This window comes from Penicillium solitum (genome assembly GCF_028829755.1).
Source record: "Penicillium solitum strain IBT 25940 chromosome Unknown utg000003l_segment0_segment0, whole genome shotgun sequence".
Lineage (NCBI taxonomy): Eukaryota > Fungi > Ascomycota > Eurotiomycetes > Eurotiales > Aspergillaceae > Penicillium > Penicillium solitum.
In genome coordinates, this window is record NW_027072123.1 from 2,219,804 (window position 1) to 2,241,164 (window position 21,361).

Genomic DNA, 21,361 nt, shown 5'->3' on the forward strand with positions numbered 1-21,361 from the left:
CTAGATGGTAGAGTTAAGGTTGGATATTTGGGGGAAGATTTTGAAGTAGATGGTTAAGTTAGGTTTATTCTGTTTGTATGTTGTACATGGGATCAAAGAAATCATTCTAATTGGAATTAATTGAACTAACGCAATAATGACATGGATTAAATTAATCTAATGGAATACTAAATTACTGACTGGGATTATTGTCTCATCCTAGGCTGGTATGGCCTCGCGGAGGTAGATCACTTCTTTGGCCGCCACAAGAGGAATCTCGCCCGACCCTCCATACTCTCCATGGGGGAAAACGGGGGGAAATGGGGAGAGGCTGGTGGCCCTAGGGTCTTTCTCTCCTTTGTCCTAGGTGAGCCACTGAGCGTGCCCTATCCCCCATTGTAAGACCATAAATGAATCGACCTTTGGGGCCGTCAAATCATATTGAATATCACTCATGAAACTCGCCTTAGTTACCCCCTTCATCCTCTCCGTCCTAACCGAGGCCCTGTTTGACGCTGGCTCCGATGCCGTCGGCCGGATAGGTTACACTTCCATACAACGTGGCCCACATCTTCGGATGTTCGTGGGCCAATCGCCCTTCCCGGGGACTCCCCGCGGGGACAGGACGGCCCCCTCTTAGCGGCCCCCCCCCCCCCCCTTCAGCCCTCGCCGGGATGGGTTCCACGCTAACGCTACATTGCCGATCACAATGGCGTTTTCGAGTCAAAGGACGCCTGGACCCACCATAATAGATAGGTCCTGACTCGCATGGAGATCAAAGGATTCAAAGGATGCCTACATGCGAGTAAACGTGACATCGGTCGAAGCGAACCGAACTACAATATACGCAAAGTCCAAGACTTCAATCTCCATTTTCATCCCTATGGAACCAGGGGCCGAGCGCAGCCCTACCTGGAGCTAGTCTGATCCATCGGATGTTTTATTCGGGAAAAAACGAAACCCGACCTATAACATCCTCCGTACGGAGAAAGAACTCGAATGGAAATAGCCCCAAATGGACCGGAAATTAACCAAAAATGGAACTAGCCTGACATGGGTCAACAAATAATCAATGCAGAGTACTTTTCGATATGAATCAGAATGATGTGGAGGGGACTAGGGGGGTTTTGACTACGTAAATGCTACCATCTGCATTTCATAGCGCGTTTCCCTTTTTTTTTCTACTTTTTGCTTTTTGCTGCTTACTGTCCCTTACGAACAATTCCATTCTCAACTAGTATGATTTGCATTGATTCTCACTTCAAGTGCGTATCCGTAAAACTAAAAGTGACAAGCACAGCCTATTTGTCCTTATCCGGTAAAGTCCTGGTGTGTATGGGGAAGAGGGTGCGTGCGTAGACAAGGGTAACCCATGCAAGACCAATTAGATCACCAGGAGACCAACAGATTTCTGACCGGGGGCGTTGCTGAATGCACATGAGTTTCAGGACCGAAATGTGAGGGATGGGGGTACTCACCTACTTTTGTAAGTCATTTGAATCGTTGAAGAGTGCTCATAGATTTCTCCTACGATGATGCTTTTGGGCGAGCCAGCAGGGCTGGGGGAATAGATTTATAATTTCACTCTTAGACGCTATTCTTAAATCTATCAAGCAACTCAAGCCATGAACGGTTCGGCCAATAAGTCTTGGTAAACTCCACACTCAAAGGGGGCCAGTCAGGATATAAATCCATCCACTTCAGACCCTCTCTTCCCTCTCTGTCCGAAATTCCCCTAGGGTCCCCATTTGATTGCGCATCTCGCGACGTATTCAGCTAGAAAAACATTCCATGAGCCCAAGAACCCCAGCACCAAAACCAACACTGATCCCGGAATCTCCACCTCATAACTTGATTGAGAGTCCGTACCCCTTGGTGGCCCCGGGGTTATCATTGTATATTGTATAATAATGTACGGAGTAGTATTTATTAGATAACTCCATCTGCCGGGGCCGAGGGCATCCATCCACCTGCAACCGTTGTGCTCACCTCTACAAAGCGACGTCATTCTCGAGGCTTACGCCCCATCCGTTCGCTTATTGCATCTTTCTCAAATGATTTGCTCGGCGGGGAATGCTTGTGCTCCAGGAATCTCCGTGCCGTTAAACCCGCTGCGGTGGCGTATGGGGGCCAAACTCACTAGCATCACAGGACCATATTGATGAACAATATACAAGGGGCTAAAACAACTAACCGAAGGGGATCGTCATTACCTCCATAGTACAATGATGTCTGGGTAATCCATCGGATGGCGCTTATTTATTGTGCGGTGAAATGGAGCCGGGAAACCTACTCTTTACAGTTTTATAGTATAGAAGCAGTAAATAGGAACTGAACACTTACCGGTTGAGAAACTAGAAGACGCCGGAAATTGGAGATTATTATACAGCTCTTTACTATTATCAAGACCTCTTTTATAGACTTCAGAACTTGAATTCCTAATCAAGACACTACCCCCTAAGCCCTAATTCCTAGCCAACCTGAATACCCTGGTGCTGGTAGTAGTAATAGTAGTAATACTACGTCTGGTTCTCCACCATTCTGTTGATAGACGTATTGCTGCACTAAATATGAGGCCCATGTCGAGTGCCACCCGATGAATTCACTAAGTGAGTCAGGCAAGTCAATAAATTAGTAAATAACAAATTAATATGCCAGAACGTCGCAGGGATCGCGCGTCGCTCTTGAAAGCGCACGTCAGACCTGACAGCTCCCTCCAATTCGTCCGGAGGACGACAGGGGGGCATTAGTATTCAGTCAACAGGTTTGACGAGGTACACAGGCGGCCGAAGTACTAGTCCGTATGTCTATTTACTCATCAGTGCTCACAGAGATGAAAGCCCTCAGAGTCTCAACCTAATACTCACACACATATATCCAACCATCATATCTGGCGGAAGACCGGTAGTTGCCAGACAATGTATGATAACCAGGCAACGGATGGAGTGCTGCCTGTCCAGTCAACCAAAACATGCCTGGTACCATCCCCGATCAAGTTTTGCTGTTGGGTAGAATGTACCCTTGACTTCGGTGCCCTTGGTTTGGCGCTAAAGGATGTTTCCCCTGCACTCCTCATGCTCTGTGCGGTTGCGTCTCATGGAGACCTCCGAAACTACACTGGGTGTGGTATCATTGGGATTGATGCAAACACCCAGCTTACTCCCATCTCCAAAACCGACGACCTCGCGGACTGCCTCGTACCCATAGAACCCGACTTCGACCTTGAATCATCCATATCTCAGAATTTACATACCTTGGAGGATGATCTGCATGGAGAGGCCCAGCGGCATCATCAACACCGGAATGTCATGAACGGAGCCACCATTCGTCACATCGTTATACTTGAGAACAACGCAGGTGGGAAATCCCCGAGATGGATGCAACAGCTCAAATCTGCTGGACAGACAGAGGAGCTCACCCCCACAACCGTTCTGCATTGTATCCTGGAACAAGGCCGTTTGTCAGTTCGAATATGCATCGGCAACTCAGCGCCAGATGGGGCTCGTCGAACGCAAAGCGTCGTCGAGAACTTCTTGCACATCCTCGTTGAATCGCTCAGTCACCCACAATCGCGGCTACTGGATGCAGTAGGTGGTTTTCTGCCCACCTCGCCTACCGCGTCCATCCCAGATGTCCCACCATTCTGGGAGGTGTGCGTGCAAAAGGTAATCCAAGACCAGTGTCGGAAATCCCCAGATTCTCTGGCAGTTGATGCATGGGACGGCTCTCTCACATATCGAGAGCTGGACGAACTTACCGACCGGCTGGCACGTGCACTAATGCTCTTGGGGATAGGACAGGAGCGTTTCGTTCCCATCTGCATGGAAAAGTCCCAATGGACAACGGTGGCCATCCTCGCCGTTATCAAAAGTGGGGGCGCATTTAGTCTACTGGACCCAGCCCATCCTTTGCCCCGCCTGCAGCAGATCTGCGAGGAGCTCCGAAGTCCGTTTATACTGTCGTCGGAAGCGCAGGCAGCACGGTGTCTGGAGCTGGGGGATGTTCTCGTTATAGAGAATTTGGATCGAGCATGCCGATCAAGCCGTGTTCTCCACGGGATGCCGCTGGCCCACCCAAGCAATGCTCTCTATGTCGCTTTCACGTCGGGCTCCACGGGGAAACCGAAAGGAGTCGTGATTGAACACCAGGCTTACTGCTCAAGCGCTCAGTCCCATACGCAGGCCTTCCAGATCAACGACAGGTCTCGCCTCCTGCAGTTCGCTGCCTACGCGTTTGATGTTAGCATCCTGGAGACGTTAAGCACGCTGATGGCTGGAGCGTGTCTCTGCGTACCAAGTGAGGCTCAACGAAATGATGTGGTGTTGTTCGAAGATGCCTTGAAGACCTTCCGTCTCACCCATGTAGGCCTCCCTCCCTCCTTTGCTCGAATAGTCCCTTGGGCGAATATCGAAGAGCGGCCGCCCACGTTGTTACTAGGCGGCGAGCCGATGCGCAAGTCAGACAGGATCATTTATAGCGCGCTCGGGATGCGCTTGATGAATGCATACGGGCCTACTGAATGCTCTGTCAATGCGACAATCCATGATCGCGTCCGGCCCAGACATTCGGTGCAGAATATCGGCAAGCCTACCGGGGCGGTTGCGTGGATCGTCGACCCTGACGACATGGAGAAGCCGATGGAATGGGACGAGGTTGGTGAGCTACTTCTTGAAGGCCCGATCGTGGGCCGGGGATATCTGAACAACAGTGATGCTACTCGCAAGGCTTTTATCGAACCTCCGGCATGGCTTCAACGGCTGCGAAAGGGGCAGCATCAGCATCGCGTTTACCGGACAGGGGACCTAGCGTCTCAGGACCAGACAGGAGCTATTCACATCGTCGGTCGTAATGACGGACAGTTCAAGATTCGAGGGCAGCGCGTCGAGATCGCCGATGTCGAACATCACATCAACGAATTTGTGGACACCAGCACTGAAGTTGTCGTGGAGAAGGTCAACACGTCGGACGACTACCAGAGGCTCATCGCATTCGTCGTCCTTGATGGGCCGTTACCCGCCCAGACGACTAGCTCGCTCTTTCTAGCACCGGATGCCTCTCACCTGGAGAGTTTCAAGGCCATCCAGGAGCAGCTGCGTAACCGTCTTCCCCGGTACATGGTTCCCGATCTGTGGATTCCCTTGGCCCGTCTACCCAAGGCAGCATCTGGAAAAATCGACCGACGTTTATTGAGAGACACCGCAGCGGCAATTTCGCAAAGAGATCTTTACGCCTTTGCGTGCTCCACGAAAGAGAAACGGCCTCCTACCACTTCCAGTGAACGGACACTACAGCAAGTGTATGCTGATATCCTCCAAATCCAGCCCACCGCCATTGGCATGGACGATACCTTTTTGCGCCTTGGTGGCGATTCCGTCCAGGCTATTCGTCTGGTTGGGGCTGCAAGAAAGGCTGGACTGACCGTTCAGATGCAGGAGGTCCTCGCTGAGGTCAGTATCGCCGACCAGGCGCACAAGGCCATGACGATTGCATCTTCGCCCGAGGCTGTCTATGAGCCGTTTGGTCTGGTGGAGGCCTCTGTGCAGGCTGATGTTCTTAGGCTGGCCCAGGAACAATGCAATGTGCAACGGTCCCAGATTGAAGACATATATCCGTGCACGCCGCTGCAAGAGAGCATGTTCGCATCCTCGTTGAAGCACCCTGGTATGTACACCGGAAACATTGTCTTTCGAATCCCTCTCGGCGTGGATACCTCCAGGTTGAAACATGCGTGGAAGGACACAGCTTACAACAATCCTATCCTGCGCACGCGGATCATCCAAACCTCCCATGGGTTTTTTCAGGTCGTTGTCGACACCTTTGCGTGGCGAGAACATACCGGCCCCATTCTGAAAGCCCCGGGATTCACGGAGCTGGTCGGGCAACCATTGGTTCAATACCTCCATAAAGAGAAGGATCGTGAGCTAATATTGACGAGTCACCACGCTGTATCGGATGACTGGACGTTACGTCTCGTTCGACAACAGGTGAAAGCCGCGTATCACGGTCACTTGCTGGAGAAACAGCATTTCCACCCCTTCATTCAATACACCCGGGACCTTCAGGGCGTGGAGGAGTTTTGGGCCACCCAGCTGGCTGAACTAGATGCCACGGTCTTTCCTGAGCTTCCAGCCAGCAACTACCGGCCTTCAGCCACGCAATCCCTCCAACATCAGGTCGAGGGGCTTTGCGTAGACAAGCAAACGCCCCATACCCTCCCTACTTACATCTACCTTGCGTGGGCATTGCTTATCGCTCACTATACTGATTCCCCCGATGTGGTGTACGGCGCGACCCTAAGTGGACGCAATGCCTCAGTCCCAGGCATCGAGGCCATGGTCGGGCCAACAATCACGACCCTTCCATTGCGCGTTAGGTTGCAGTCTGTAACCTCCGTGGTGACCGCGTTGGACCAGGTACAAAAAGCCCTGGCTTCCATGATTCCGTACGAACAGGCCGGGTTGCCACGCATCGCCAGGAGTTGCCAGGATGGCACGAGAGCCTGCCAGTTCCAAAGCCAGCTCATAATCCAGTCCCCAGAGGAAATAGAGGATACGAGTCTTTTGGAAACCGTCCAAGGGTCCACTCATACCGGGCTTGATTATACAACCTTCTGTGAGTTCGCGATGATGCTGTCGGTCCTACCTAGCCCAGACCGGACCAGGATGACTATTGATACTGCATTCGATCCCTACGTCCTCTCGCCGGATTCAATGCGCCGGATGCTGTGTCAGTTTACGCACATTCTGCGTCAGATCATGCAGCAGCCTGCGCAGCAGATAGAAGCAGTGGATATGGCATCCCCGGATGACTTGGTTCAGCTCCAACAGTGGAATTCTCAGATACCTCCGGCGGATTCTCGGTCCTTGAACGACGTAGTTCTAACTCGGTGTCTCGATCAACCACGGGCTACGGCTGTGTGTGCGTGGGATGGGTCATTGACGTATTCAGATCTAGGCGGCTTGTCCTTCTCCCTGGCGTACCGACTTAGATTGCTGGACGTGCACCCAGGTTCTTCCGTGGGGATCTGTCTAGAGCGGAGTAAATGGAGCGTTGTCGCCATCATGGCCGTCCTACGCGCCGGGGGTACGTGCATTCTCCTGGACTTGCATCATCCACGCCAGAGAATCCACGATATCCTCAAAGAAACATCCGTTCAAGTCATGATCAACAGCCAGACGACGGTGGCATTAACAAGCGGTCTTACGCCAATCGAGGTTTGTCTCGATCCAGCGATCGCAGATATTCTGCCCCAGACGCCGTGCCTCCCTGATTCATCGGTCCCTCCTACCACGCCCGCCTTTATTCTGTTCACCTCCGGCAGCACCGGTCGTCCCAAAGGCATCGTCATGCCGCACAGCACCTTGGCCTCCAGTATTAGGTACCATAGTGCACCGATGAATGTCGTAGCTGATTCGCGGGTGCTCCATTTCTCTTCGTACGCGTTCGATGTCAGTATATACGAGATATTCACTACACTGGCGGCGGGAGCAACCCTCTGCATTCCGTCGGAATTCGACCGTAAAAACGCGCTTGCCGAGGCGATCTGCCGATTCCAGGTCAACTGGGCGTTTCTCACTCCATCAACTGTGCAGACTTTGCAACCCTCGGAAGTCCCCTGTCTGTCGACCTTGGTCCTGGGAGGGGAAGCCGTCACCCGCGAAAACGTCGATATTTGGGCCCCTGGTCGCACGCTGATCAACGGATACGGTCCTGCGGAAGCCACCATCTGCGGTGTTGGAACCATTCCACCGACGGGGTGGAAGCAGGGGTCGATTGGGTCAATTGTCGGTGGTGTCGGATGGGTAACGATGCCCACTGACACGTCAAGATTGGCTGCCATCGGGGCTATCGGAGAGCTGCTGCTGGAAGGACCTGTTCTGGCCGCAGGATACTTCAACCTCCCGGATTTCACAGCCGCTTCATTTATAGAGTCCCCGGCATGGAGACAAAAAATGCCCCTGGGTCCATCATCGGGTCTCTATCGAACGGGAGATCTCGTGCAGTACCAGGATGATGGAACCATTCGATACATGGGCCGTCAGGGTACGCGCTTGAAGTTTCACGGCCAACTTATCGACCTGGAAGAAGTAGAAACCAACACGCTCCGTGAGTTCCCTGCGGCCAACAGAGTAGCCGTCGAGATACTCTCTTTGGATGTTGGCAGTAATGTAGCAGCAACACTGGTCGCTTATATAAAATTCGACTCTAACGACTCCAAAGAGCGCGATGCCAATGGTATTTTAGACTCAGTCTGCCAGGAATTCCGTCACAGTACGACCGAGGCGCAGAAGCGCCTTCGAGGGCTCCTTCCATCGTACATGGTCCCGTCCATGTTCATTCCAGTCAAGGTGATGCCGCAGACCATGACGGGGAAACTTGACCGTCACAGCCTACGGTCAGCTGTCCAATCGCTCTCCTCCGAGGAGCTCCAGAATTACCGGGCAGCACCGCTAGCGAAAACCTCAGTCTCCAGCGATGCCGAGCGGCTTCTGCAAGCCATTTGGGCTGATCTCCTGGGCACGGCCAAGGGATCCATTGGGGCAGAAGACAACTTCCTGGTCATTGGTGGTGATTCGATCTTCACCATGCGAATGGTAGCCATGGCTCGACGTACCGGTTTCGGTTTCACCGTGGCAGACGTCCTGAGCCCGAACAGCTCATTGTCGTCTCTTGCACTGTCCTTACAGGAAGTCGGGTCGAGTCAAGAGAAACCTGTTTTGTCTGCTCCATTCCAGCCGTCTATCCTCACATCAGTGGATTTCCAGCAACATCTCAGCTCTCTGCAACAGCAAGGAATACTGCCCTTGACAGGAAACGTGACCAGCGCGCGGCCAGCTACGGAGGCACAATCAACGCTCGTCTCGCGGTATCCATGGTTCCATTTCCAGTTTCTATTCCAAGGCGAACTCAATGAGGATCGGCTGCGAGATGCTTGTCGGGCACTTGTTCGTGCTCACAGTGTGTTGCGGGTTGTCTTTACTAAGTATCGCGAGGAGCTCTTCCAATTAACCCTAGCTGAAGATATGGATCTCCCTCTGCAGGTAGTATCGACCGATGGCCCGTTAGACTCCTTTTGTGAATCTCTTTGCCATTCGGAGCAAGCTGTTTCGGTTGCTTCAGCAGGAGTCGCGACCCGTTTTACCCTGGTCGCCAATCCCACGCATACAGACCAGCGACTCATCATTCGTCTAGCCCACGCCCAGTATGATGCCAATTCCATTCCAATTCTATTCCACGATCTCGAATCAGCATACAATGAGGGAAAGAAGATCACGGATACCTCTTTCGACTGGTACCTTGAACAACGGGCGCGGCATTCAGCTCAAGAGCAGCACCGGGCCTTCTGGCAGGAGTACCTGGCAGGCTCTTCCCTTGCCTCATCTCCCTTCGATCTCACGTCGGCCACCCAGTTGGTCACAGGAACCTGCGATCTCGCTTTACCAACAGGGCTCCCACCTTATGTCACCCTGCCCACTGTCGTGAAAGCCGCTGCCGCTCTAGTCCTCGCTCGACACCTCCACCAACCTGATATCGTCGTCGGCCAGACCGTCGATGGACGCAGTCTGCCATTCCCCGACATCGACCGGGTTGCAGGCGCCTGTAACAACTATATCCCGTTCCGGGTACAGCCTCGTGCGTCCATGACCGCCCGAGACTACCTCCTCCATGCCCAAACCCAGCATGCCCGGAGTCTGGGTTCTGAGTCTGTAGATTTGCGAACGATCGTCTCACACTGCACGGATTGGCCGTCTTGCACCGAATTCGGCTACATCGTGCAGCATCAGACGGCTAATCACGGCCTAACTTTGACACTAGGGTACAAGCCCGCGTCTCTCAAACTGGTCGGTGGGCTCTCGCCCGGATCGGAGGTGTGGATTTGCTCTACCGAGACTCCATCTGGGGTGAGAATTGATATTCACTCCTCGACGCAGAGGATGAGTCTAGACCGGGCCACATCTATGGCGTGCGAAGTTTGCGCAATGATTAATGAGCTTCTGACGAGGTTGGATCGGTGTTTGTATGATATTGAAGGAATCACATTCCTAAGCTAGATAGTATTTGGTCAATGACCTATAGTTTGGGAGAGCGTTTGTCTTCTTTGCAGTGTAGTGGAGCATCATTATACCTTAATATTATCTCTGATGCTGGCAGTTCACCTTCTTTGTTCTTATTCTCATGTCGCAGCTCAAGGTTCTTCTTGCTCTCAGCCAGTGTCTGAGCTCCCAGCACCGCATAAGAACTTCCAAGGTTAGCGTCGCAATCGCCCTTTGCTTACAATCCGCAGTAGTCTACCACGCCAATTAGGAGGATGGCTACGGCGCTCCGTGCTCTCAGCTCAGAGCTGTGGATCGCCCCCTTTCCCAGCCCCCAATGCCATAGTCTCTTTTTATTCAAATAGTTAATAGATGCTGCCTCGTCGACGGCGCGCGACTAAAGGCTCCAGGGCTTGTCCTTGAGCTTATGTAATACTCAGGATGCGGGCGGGACCTCAGCGCTCGGCCCCGGGGGTCACCCGAGGTCGTTCATTTGCCTTATGTAATGATCAGGTGACTAGGTCACCTAGTGACCTCCCGAGGTCGGGACCTCGGGAGCGACTTTTACGATTAGGTAATACTGAGGGGCCCGCGGGTGCTCAGTTTTACTCAATGAGCAAAAAGCGGAAACGGAAAGCCTGTCTAAAAGCCGGTGTACCTATATATGTTTCTTAGTGACACGCTACTACCATATACACTTTATAGAACACGCCCGGAATATGCAGCAACTAGACATTCCCAACTTCTCATTGTAATATATTCATGAATTTAATTATTTACTTGACATTCATCTTGCGAGGGTTCTCCAAATATAGCGTAGCATTGACTAACAGTGACACAAGCCCAATAAGGAAGGTGAGCTAGTGCCCAGCTGGACGCCAAGCATACTCTTGTTACTACGATTTGTTTGTTTAGATCGCATCCATGGATCCATGGATGGTTCCAAGGTTATATGCGGATGTTGTTAGCGAACGAATCATATGCAATAGGATATATTCATTACATTGCATGGAAATCCGCTTTGGGTTTCAGCCTCTTGACAACCAGTCCAGCGTACCATGTACAGTACGGCCCCTCGCACTTTAAGGAAAGTATTAATTCTTTGGTCTGATACATTCAATTTAGACAAATATCCCTCCAATGAGATTGTAATCTGGCGGGTAGGGCGGACCATAGACAAATCTCACTCCTGCTTCATAATATCGTGTTAATCGAACGAATCATCTTAAATTTCGCCAGGTTCATATATTACCATTTTCCTGAGGTCACTCGTTGGGCTGACAAGGGTATGTATGATCTTTGGAATGCGAGGTTTGTCCATAGATAAATAAACGGGTTTAGTCTACATGATAATAGTAAATGTAGGACGAATGCCCTGTGTATTCCATTCGGAGCCTTGGCCTCGTAGTGTATTTCTTCCTCTATTGGTTGAGAAACTAGTGACATCACCAGTTTTAGCCGGCAAAAAGACAGAGAAAATGACTTGATCATCAGATACGAAGACCTCCGGAGTGCATCAAAAGCAACTAGGGTCCCTTATTATTTATCCCTCAATGTGTGCAGTAAGGGGTATGTGGCACGATCTCTGTGCCCGATGAGAAATTCCTGACAAAGCGACAATTCCAATCTTTTACAATATTGTACAGTGAAGTACCAAGGGTGTTGATCACTTTTCAAAGTTAAAGGGTTCGGAAGTATGAAGTGTGTTTTGTTATACTATACATGCGTACGTCTGTACATAGTAGATACATATATGTACATATGTACTAGGAGTATGCCCGACTTGGGGAATCTGTAAGCAGATACATCATTAGGTTGATATAGACATAGATATATAATACATAAGACATAAGCTATAAGATATATAGATCTAAAAAGATTCACATGTCAATACTGTTTAATGTGGACAATACAAGAGTGTTCAACGGTTTTCGCCACTTTCTTATCGGAGGTGCGTGGTAGTACGGACCTCCCCGTAACTCTCTCGTCTGGACTTCTTTCCTGGATCTAATCCCATCGGGTAAAATTAAAGGATTCTTTTTCTGTTTACATCCACCAATTTGATCCTTTCTTCTGTTCTTTCCCCCGACTTTTATCAATTCAATTTCGGCTGTGAACCGACTGGGTGATCATCGCGAGCAATCTGTCTCACATTTTCCGAAGTGGCATTACCTGCGCCCGTTGCGCCCCTTGTCAACAACAGCCCCGCGAATCCTCTCCCACCTACAACCCACCTCGATCTGGCGCAAGCGCACCCTTAAATTTTGAGCCAGCCTTGCTCTTTGCCCCTCGTCAGACCTACCATCATGGATGGGGACGAGCTGATCGCCTCGGTCTTCCGCAAGATCGAGCGGGAGAAGGCCCTCATCACCGCTGCCAGTAACATGCGGCAGTCGACCGACAATCCCCTCGTGCAACAGAGAGTCGACGCCAACATCCGCGATGGCCGCAAGAATATCGCTTACCTGGAGGAGAAAATGAGAGAATTACAAATCCGTCAGATGAACCAGGAAGGTGGCTCACCCGGTCAGCGTGGAGGCCCGGCCCTCCCTCCCAAAGACCACCCCGGATACGCTGGCGAGCAAGGTGATGGTCACTACCCTCAGGGTGGCTCCGGCTCCATGCCTTCCGGTGCCCCATTTTCCGACCCCCGACCTTATGCTCCGATCCCGAAGGCGAGGCCCAATTACACGAAGCTAGGTACGTCCTTGGATGCCGCCAAACCCTTCCAAAAAAAAAGAAATGCCACGCTGCGCTTAGATCGCTTGGAATGCTAATATTAATGGCTATGTCTCAGATCTGATCAAGTATGACACTCCGTACCTCGGGCCGAAGATTCAACTCATGCTGTCTCAATTGGAGTTCAAGCTGAGTGTGGAAATGCAATATAAAGCCGGTATCGAAAAGATGGTCCGCTTGTACCAGGATGAGGGCGACCGGAAGAGCCGAGCTGATGCTGAGGGTCGTCGCATTGAGAGTAACCAAAAGATTCAGCTTCTAAAGCAGGCGCTGAAGCGATACGAGGATCTTCATGTTGATATTGAATCCGCCGATGCACCAGACGGTATGAAAAACATGGCAATTCGTCTGCGAGAATAATGCGACATGGGTACTAACCAGTGTGCAGATGAGAGTCTTAGTGCTCCGAACATGCGCAAGCCGCTGACGGGTCTGTTGACAATGCGCATCCATGCGGTCAAGGACGTGGACCATGCAGCTAGTTCACGATTCTCTCGAGGACCAGAGACATACATTGTCGTCAAGGTCGAAGATACGATCAAAGCGAGAACCAAGGCCACCCGAAACGATAAATGGTTGGACGAAAGTTTTTCCATGGATATCGATAAGGCAAACGAGATCGAATTGACTGTTTATGACAAGTCGGGAGATCGCCCAGTACCAATCGGTATGCTTTGGGTGCGCATTTCTGACATCGCAGAGGAGATGCGTCGCAAGAAGATTGAGACGGAGCTCAACGCATCTGGCTGGGTATCCGCAGATAAGATGGGCGATGGCGGATCCCCTCGACATGACCAAGCCGGTTCTCCTATGGGCTCTTCACATGGCCCTAGCTCAGGAGGACGCCCGGGCACCTCGGGGCATGGTGCACATGGACACCATGGTGGCGAGAGCTCAAATGCTCCCCCGAGTGTGACGATCGATTCTTGGTTTGCCCTAGAACCGGTTGGCCGAGTTCAGCTTCAAATGAGCTTCGGTAAGACTAACTTGCATTAGCCCCAAAAGAAGCGTCATGTGCTAACTGAATATAGCCAAACAATTGAAGGACCGCCGTCCCTTCGACATTGGTCTTAACCGTCAAGGTGCTGTTCGGCAAAAGAAGGAGGAGGTTCACGAGAAGCAGGGCCACAAGTTCGTCACCCAGCAGTTTTACAACATTATGCGCTGTGCACTGTGTGGAGAATTCCTCAAGTATGCTGCCGGCATGCAATGTGCGGATTGCAAGTACACCTGCCACCGCAAGTGTTACCCCAAGGTTGTCACCAAGTGTATCAGCAAAGCCAACTACGAGACCGATCCGGACGAGGAGAAAATCAACCACCGCATTCCTCACCGATTCGAAGGCTTTTCCAACATCTCCGCGAACTGGTGCTGCCACTGCGGCTATCTGCTTCCGTTTGGACGCAAAAATGCCAAGCGCTGCTCTGGTAGGCACATTACTGACATCGCAGCTTCTTTATAGTCCATACTGACCTCTTTTATAGAATGCAGTCTTACGTGTCACGCTCAGTGCACTCACCTTGTGCCCGATTTCTGTGGAATGACGATGGAAGCCGCCAACCAAATTCTAGAGACATTGATTCGCACCAAGCATCACAACAAGTCTGCCTCTGTTAGTTCTGGCCTCAGCAACCGTACCCTTCGAGCAGGCGGTCCGCCCCAGCCTGCTCAAGACAACGCTGCCCTCTCCTACCCCCAGAAGCCGATGGAAGGACCCTACGGGGTTATTCCTAGACAACCCTCCGCAGAAGCGGTAAGCGCTGCCACTAACTCCTTTATGACCCCACAGTCACCAACTGCTGCTGCACAGGCTGCACAGCGCCAACAGGTGCCACCGAAATCGCCCACAGGGCCTTCCGCTGCCGCTGCCGCTGCCGCCGCCGCCGCCGGGCTACGTAACCCCCAGCAATCCCCAAGTATGCAATTTCTGATCCTGTGTTGGAGAGAGCTTCTTGATACTAATTAAATCTTAGCCGAAATGGGCCGTCCCATGCCGCCACCCCAGGCACCTCCGCAGCCTCAACACGCCCATTATGACCCATCCGCTTATGCCAATTTCCCGCAGCAGCCTCCACCCCAAGCTATGCAAAAGGTGCAGCCTGCGGCTTACCCAATGGCGCCACCTCCGCAGCCCATTCAGCAACAGATTCCCCAACAACAGCAAGTTGCATCTCCTATCAAGGAGGACGCTGCAGCACAGGCAAAGGCTCGCATTGGATTGGATCACTTCAATTTCCTTGCTGTTCTTGGAAAAGGTAATTTCGGAAAGGTCATGTTGGCTGAAACAAAGAGCTCCCGCAAGTTGTATGCCATCAAGGTGTTGAAGAAGGAATTCATTATCGAGAACGATGAAGTGGAGAGCACCAAGTCCGAGAAGCGAGTTTTCCTGATCGCAAACAAGGAACGTCACCCATTCCTTCTCAACTTGCACGCTTGTTTCCAAACTGAAACTCGTGTCTATTTCGTCATGGAGTATATCAGTGGTGGTGATCTCATGCTGCACATTCAGCGTGGCCAATTCGGCCTCAAGAGAGCACAGTAAGTCCTATGCCTAAGCCTTTGCCCTGTTTTGGCGGTTGGAAATGCTCACCTATTTTAGGTTCTATGCCGCCGAGGTCTGCTTGGCACTCAAGTACTTCCACGAGAACGGTGTCATCTACCGTGATCTGAAGCTCGATAACATTTTGCTGACCATGGATGGTCACATCAAAATTGCTGATTATGGTCTCTGCAAGGAGAACATGTGGTATGGTGGCACAACAAGCACGTTCTGTGGTACTCCTGAATTCATGGGCCCAGAAGTAAGTGGGATCAAGTTTGATCGTGTGTTTTCGAAGTACCGAGAAGCTAACTTTTGCTATAGATTTTGCTGGATAAGAAGTACGGACGGGCTGTGGATTGGTGGGCATTCGGTGTTCTCATCTACCAGATGCTTTTGCAACAATCTCCGTTCCGTGGTGAAGATGAGGATGAAATCTACGATGCCATTCTTGCCGACGAGCCTCTCTACCCCATTCATATGCCTCGCGACTCTGTGTCGATTCTCCAGAAGCTGTTGACTCGTGAGCCCGAGTTGCGTCTGGGCTCCGGTCCCACCGATGCCCAAGAAGTGATGTCTCATGCCTTCTTCCGCAACATCAACTGGGATGACATCTACCACAAGCGGGTCCCCCCGCCATTCATCCCCACAATCAGCAGTCCTACCGATACCAGCAACTTCGACCAGGAGTTCACCAGTGTGACTCCAGTCCTGACGCCTGTGCAATCTGGTAAGATCTTTTTGGCTTTTTCTTTGTGTGTGCTCGCTGGAAGATGAACTGCAACTAACCTTTTTTTTTTTTTAGTGCTCTCGCAAGCCATGCAGGAAGAATTCCGTGGATTCTCCTACACTGCTGACTTTGCTTGATTCCACCGATGTGTGATCGGGATAATTATCGCTTGCTTGGACACCTGTCACGAGTTGTTGACGAGGGTGTCAATTCGGTTCATAGGGAGTTTAATGCCGACACGTCCGGTTTCTTCAGGGCGCCGCGGGTCTCCCGCCCTTTCCAGCACTTCTTGCCCTTCAAATTGCTTCAACATACCCAAGCGCAGTTTCATTTTAAGTGCCGGTGTGGACCGGACCTCACTGACATGCTTCGACCGCCGGATACCCTGGTTAATGAAACCTCCAGGTTGCTTTTGCTTTCTCGATTCCTTTGTGTGCTTATCTAAATTGCTTGCTCTATTTCTTTTTCCTTTCTGTCTAAGTTTTCCTTCCGACTGGTCGGGTTTATGACTCTATTCTATGTCGGGCATTTGATGTCCAAAAAAGGGGAGGGGATGGGTTCCTACATGGGAATTGCGTGTGAAGTGGTTCCAGGTTGATGAGAGTTTGATGAGAAATGACGAAGTTTGAAGATCCATGAAGATAACGTAGGTCCCTTCAGGGACTCGTGCGTGTTATGTCCAGTGTTATGTTCTAGCGGTTCGTGGTATGGAGCGAAGGAGATACAAATACGAACTAATACATCCCATCTGTCTATTTTGTAGTTTGGATCATGGTTCTATATGCATATGTACACATGCCCATGAGTGTATATCAAGTACCTTGTTCCTTCCCAAATAGGAAGCCAACCTTTCTGTACCTTCCTCTCTTACGTGCCTTCTCTTCGATTCCACATCTTTTTGACTCTGTCCAGCCTCTTTTCTTTGTTCCAGAAATAGATCAAGCTACCGAGGTCCATGTCAAAGATGCTGCCAAAAATCAAACGCCTGTTTCGTCGGGGCTTTCGGGCCTTGAGTATAACTGCTGAGACCGTGCCCTCGGGAAACAAAGAACCCTCGCTCCCGGGCAACAAAGAACACACCCCTCAGCCCACCCCAAAGGTGGGCCAACCGCCGTTGAGCTCCCATTACATCGAGAGATGGCTTGAGAACGTGACTCCCCCTGTTTATGGGCCTCCCATCAACAGGGTGCGACCCGAAGTCGACAATATCGACTTCCACATCGACTTCTCTAAAGGTTCGGAATCAGGTTCCCCTCCAGCCTAGTTCAACGGGACTTGGGACAACGATCCCGAGATTTGACGTCTCCTGTGTGAGGACGAAGCTCCCACGAAACTCATTCACATCCTTCTCCCTCTCCTGCTACCCCGGTCCTGTCACAACCGGTGGTTGCAGCTCCTCCCTTCAACCACCCCGAAAAGCCGTCAAACTCATCGCTGAACACCATGGCTGACACAGTTACTCAGTTCAGAGATCAAGGTCAGATTGTAAGTTTTTTTCTTCATCATAACTTATCATATCAAATTGGCCTCAGTAATCTCCCTCTCGCCACTCCTTGCATTTTGCTGACTTCCATACCAGGCGACCACAGCCCCAAAACGGGCTTTCTCCCCCGATGACACGGAGCCTGAGCAGCTGGTTAAGCGGTTTAAACTCGAGTCAGAGGGCTCTGTGACAGAGCGCAAGCGGTCCGTGGATACCAACATCAGTGAGGATAACAAATGGGACTCCGATCCACCCACCTCGCCTGAATACAAGATTATCAGTGCGAGCGATGGGGATGACAGCGATACCAGCGACTCTCCTTCTTCACCATCCGCGAAACGAGCAAAGAGGGCTGCTTTGCATCCCTCGGCCAAGGACGGCCGCTCGCTTAAGCCCAAGGCCAAAAAGTCCAGGAAGAAGAAGAAGACAGCGGATTCGGATTGGTCAATGTCTCAGCCAAGTGACCTTGACTATGATAGTGAGGAAGAATACTTCATTCCGTCACGAGAGCGGGATGACGAGCTGCTCAATAATAAGCTGACCCGAGAAAGGGCAAAGCGCCTACTTGACGCAGTGGAACTCCCCCAAGGCCACGACCTGTCACCAGACGAACAGCGGACAGCCCATCAACTTCTTGCTCGTGGCTGCATGCCAACCATCCACAGACACTGGGAGAAGGATTTCTCCACCCTTCCAGAGTCGCTGTTCTTTTCTGGAAAAGATGATGAGACTCAACGTAACGAATCCCATTTTGTCCTTGAGAACGATAAGTGTTCGGAGTTTTACGCGATCCGGGCATTTCAAGAGATTTTAAAGATATGTGGCAATGTGAGGGACTACTGCAATATCCTTGACATCGGTCCTGGAATCTACATCAAGAAGTCAATAGAGAAATATCTGCGCTGGGCATTGAGCGATGCTGGTGTCAGAGTCCAGCCGGACACACCCCCTGTGCATATCATCTATTGCCAAAATCAGGACGAAGAGCCCAAAGAAGCCTTTAACAAAGTTGCCAAAGCATTCGAGAAGCTATCGAACACCTGGCAGAGCCTACTTACTACACCCAATAATAGCGAAGCAGCCTGGCCGGCATTGATAGGGCTCGTCCTCTGTGGACCTGTTCTATCTGTTATCTCTCTGGACACCAATCCCCATCCCCAAACCCTAACACAAGGAATCAAGTTCCTTGGTCATTTCGACCTTTCAGATTTTGATAATGATGTCTGGAACACCCTAGCTGTGGCAATTATCGTTATGCACATCAAAAGGACCGTGACAAAACTTGCGAAGGCTTACGATGACAAGTTTGTGGCCTCAATCTTTGATGGCCCTGCCATGGGTTCCCCGGATCCTGATCGTTAATTTCCGTCGTGTTCCCCAAGATCCATGAGGTTCTCTGGCTGCAATCACTCTTATGCATGTCACAAGGAACTTTACAAATCTATATCAAATAAACCAAGGGAAACAATATCCCCTGTTCTCCCATGATTCACCCGCAATTGAGAGGATGAGTGCAATCCGACATGATACTCCCTGCCATAATTATGTCAAGGTTGATATGCATTTCTTTCTTTTATGGTACGATTTTCCGAGGAATTTTTGAACCCTCATTGACAATTTAGCGTGTGAACTTTGAGCCATGTACAAGTAGTTTACTAAATGACATGCTAAAACTTTCTCCTATGGAGCAACAATAGTCGCTTATGTGACCTTATGACGTCTTTTTAGGTAGACTTGTAGTTCTTTTAGATGTCTTTTTTCTCTCAAATATATATTCCCCCTTATTCGTGTTGTGGCTAGAATACAGGCAGTGAAAACAGCTTAAAATATGCAAATCGGCTTTTCTATGTATATGTAACCTTTGATTTACTTTGTGGATGATAAGTTCACACCAAGTACGAATGCCCATGTATATCAGTGGAGTTCAGCTCATACGTGAAGTAACTATTGCTAATGGAAGTGTCGCGATCAATGCAAGGCTTGATTTGTTCATCACATCTCCACTTTTGCTGAATACATGTTTCCCCCATTTTTCAATGATCTTTAAACCATCCTTGTCATTGTATTTCAATGAACTCGATCTAAAAAAAATCGAGTGTTGTTGGGAATCCGGAGAGCTCTCATTGATATAAAAAGGAAAAAAATCCCCACGATGATCTCCGAAGACCAGGGGGCCACAGAGTCTTCCCCATTGCTACGCAACATCGACCCAGAAGCAGCAAGCAATTCCAAGAAGTCAGGATGGCGACAAGAATTAGCAATCATCTCGCGATACTCGGCCCCTCTCATGATATCGCTCCTACTTCAACATGCATTGACCGGTTCTAGTATCTTCATGGTGGGCCATCTCGGCAAACGCGAAATCGGGGCCGTGAGCTTAGCCAACATGACTGCCCAGATCACTGGATATTTCGTCTTCCAAGGACTAGCAACATGTTTAGATACTTTATGTCCTCAAGCATATGGTTCAGGGAATTTGACCCTGGTCGGGCTTCACGTTCAACGTCTGACGCTTTTCATGCTCGTCCTCACAATCCCAATTGGAGCTATATGGTGGAATGCGGATCGAATCTTTCTCCTCATTCTACCGTCTGAATCTCAGGAGACGGCTCTTCTCGCAGGGTTGTATCTGAAAATTGCCATCGCGGGCGCTCCCGGCTATGCGTGCTTTGAGTCCGGAAAGCGATTTTTCCAGGCACAGGGATTGTTCAGTGCCAGTCTGGTAGTTCTGGTGATATGTTCTACATTGAATATTTTCATGGGATGGTTATTTGTTTGGGTATGTTATTCAACCTTAGAACTCCCCCGGAGCCATTCACTGATATCCTCTTTTCCAGCGACTGCAATGGGGCTTCGTCGGTGCGCCTATCGCCGTTGCGGTCGCAAACAGTCTTCTGCCCGTCTTTCTGGCATTCTACGTCATCTTCATCAAGGGCTCTGAATGCTGGCACCCCATTTCTGTCGAGGTGTGGCGTGGTTGGGGTCCAATGTTGCAGCTTGCCATCCCGAGTTGGCTAATGATCGAGGCCGAGGTCCTTGCATGGGAAATCATGACACTCATTTCGTCCCGGCTAGGTGCGACCGAGCTCGCAGCCCAGGCTGCTATTTCGACACTTTCAGACTTTGCATTCCAGATTTCGTTTTCCATTGCTGTTGCGGGTGGTACACACATCGCCTATTTGATCGGAGCGGGCTTCCTTCAGCGTGCAGCAACAGCAGCCAGGGTTATGGTTGTTGCTGCCTTCGGTGCTGGTATATCAAATATGCTTGTGATTCTTGCTCTCCGGAGTGTCATCCCTGGGTTGTTTAGTGATATCGGCGAGGTCTGGCACTACATCTTCTTCTTGCTTCCATTGGGTGCTGTACTTCAAATTCCTGACGCCGTGGCTACTTCCCTCAATAGCCTGCTGCGGGCTGTGGGACGACCGGATCTGGGTAGTTATGTTCAGCTCTCGATCTATTACCTCGTGGGATTGCCTTTGGGCATTGCTTTGGCATTTGGTCTACACTGGAGCATTTTCGGGTTATGGTGTGGAATCTTTATCGGCCAGTCGATCATTGTGTCGATCGAGGGCTTTTATTTCTGGAAAATGGTGGACTGGGCGAAGGCATCGCGAGAAGCAGTAGAGCGAATGTGATCTCGAAAAGAGCTTTTCAAGGTTGAGCGACGGGTGGAACAGCTTCAACGGCCACAAAAATATATCATATCATGCACGACGAATATAGAATATAAAATACATTTTTTCCCCTTTCTTGTCTGCTTGTACATAGTAGATCTACAAAGGAACTCATAAGGGCAAAGAGCATCAGAAATTTATCCGAAAAGACATCTAGCGAACGAAATAGTGACTTTTATA

At 50.5% G+C, this 21,361-nt stretch overlaps 5 protein-coding genes across 5 annotated transcripts; all 5 read left to right on the forward strand.

Annotated features, from left to right (window-relative positions):
* Nucleotides 1-2,897: 2,897 nt before the first annotated feature.
* Nucleotides 2,898-10,031, forward strand: ftmA (nonribosomal peptide synthetase ftmA; the record flags this gene model as incomplete). The annotated part of the gene is made up of 1 exon (XM_040956151.2): nt 2,898-10,031. The coding sequence occupies one exon, from the start codon at nt 2,898-2,900 to the stop codon at nt 10,029-10,031; it is 7,134 nt and encodes a 2,377-aa protein (XP_040813328.2).
* A 2,073-nt stretch (nt 10,032-12,104) lies between these two features.
* On the forward strand, nt 12,105-16,767 carry pkcA (protein kinase c). Its single transcript, XM_040956263.2, has 10 exons — nt 12,105-12,713; nt 12,811-13,077; nt 13,141-13,728; nt 13,784-14,179; nt 14,237-14,505; nt 14,542-14,668; nt 14,726-15,290; nt 15,352-15,553; nt 15,616-16,021; nt 16,097-16,767. Exons 1-10 carry the CDS (start codon nt 12,320-12,322, stop codon nt 16,156-16,158), a joined length of 3,276 nt encoding a protein of 1,091 aa, XP_040813346.1. The 5' UTR covers nt 12,105-12,319; the 3' UTR covers nt 16,159-16,767.
* A 218-nt stretch (nt 16,768-16,985) lies between these two features.
* N7455_004756 (uncharacterized protein) lies at nt 16,986-17,285 on the forward strand (the record flags this gene model as incomplete). The annotated part of the gene is made up of 1 exon (XM_065604878.1): nt 16,986-17,285. The coding sequence occupies one exon, from the start codon at nt 16,986-16,988 to the stop codon at nt 17,283-17,285; it is 300 nt and encodes a 99-aa protein (XP_065461778.1).
* Nucleotides 17,286-17,464: 179 nt separating this feature from the next.
* Nucleotides 17,465-18,866, forward strand: N7455_004757 (uncharacterized protein; the record flags this gene model as incomplete). Its single annotated transcript, XM_065604879.1, has 2 exons — nt 17,465-17,506; nt 17,601-18,866. The coding sequence occupies 2 exons, from the start codon at nt 17,465-17,467 to the stop codon at nt 18,864-18,866; spliced, it is 1,308 nt and encodes a 435-aa protein (XP_065461779.1).
* A 790-nt stretch (nt 18,867-19,656) lies between these two features.
* N7455_004758 (MATE family efflux transporter) lies at nt 19,657-21,142 on the forward strand (the record flags this gene model as incomplete). The annotated part of the gene is made up of 2 exons (XM_040956180.2): nt 19,657-20,283; nt 20,342-21,142. 2 exons carry the CDS (start codon nt 19,657-19,659, stop codon nt 21,140-21,142), a joined length of 1,428 nt encoding a protein of 475 aa, XP_040813278.2.
* Nucleotides 21,143-21,361: the final 219 nt, after the last annotated feature.

Bases quoted from the DNA above. Each gene is read 5' to 3' on its own strand.
- pkcA (XM_040956263.2), top strand. From the start codon at position 12,320: ATGGATGGGGACGAGCTGATCGCCTCGGTCTTCCGCAAGATCGAGCGG. The intron at 14,180-14,236 runs GTAGGCACATTA...CCTCTTTTATAG, and splicing joins AAATGCCAAGCGCTGCTCTG to AATGCAGTCTTACGTGTCAC. The intron at 15,554-15,615 runs GTAAGTGGGATC...CTTTTGCTATAG, and splicing joins CTGAATTCATGGGCCCAGAA to ATTTTGCTGGATAAGAAGTA.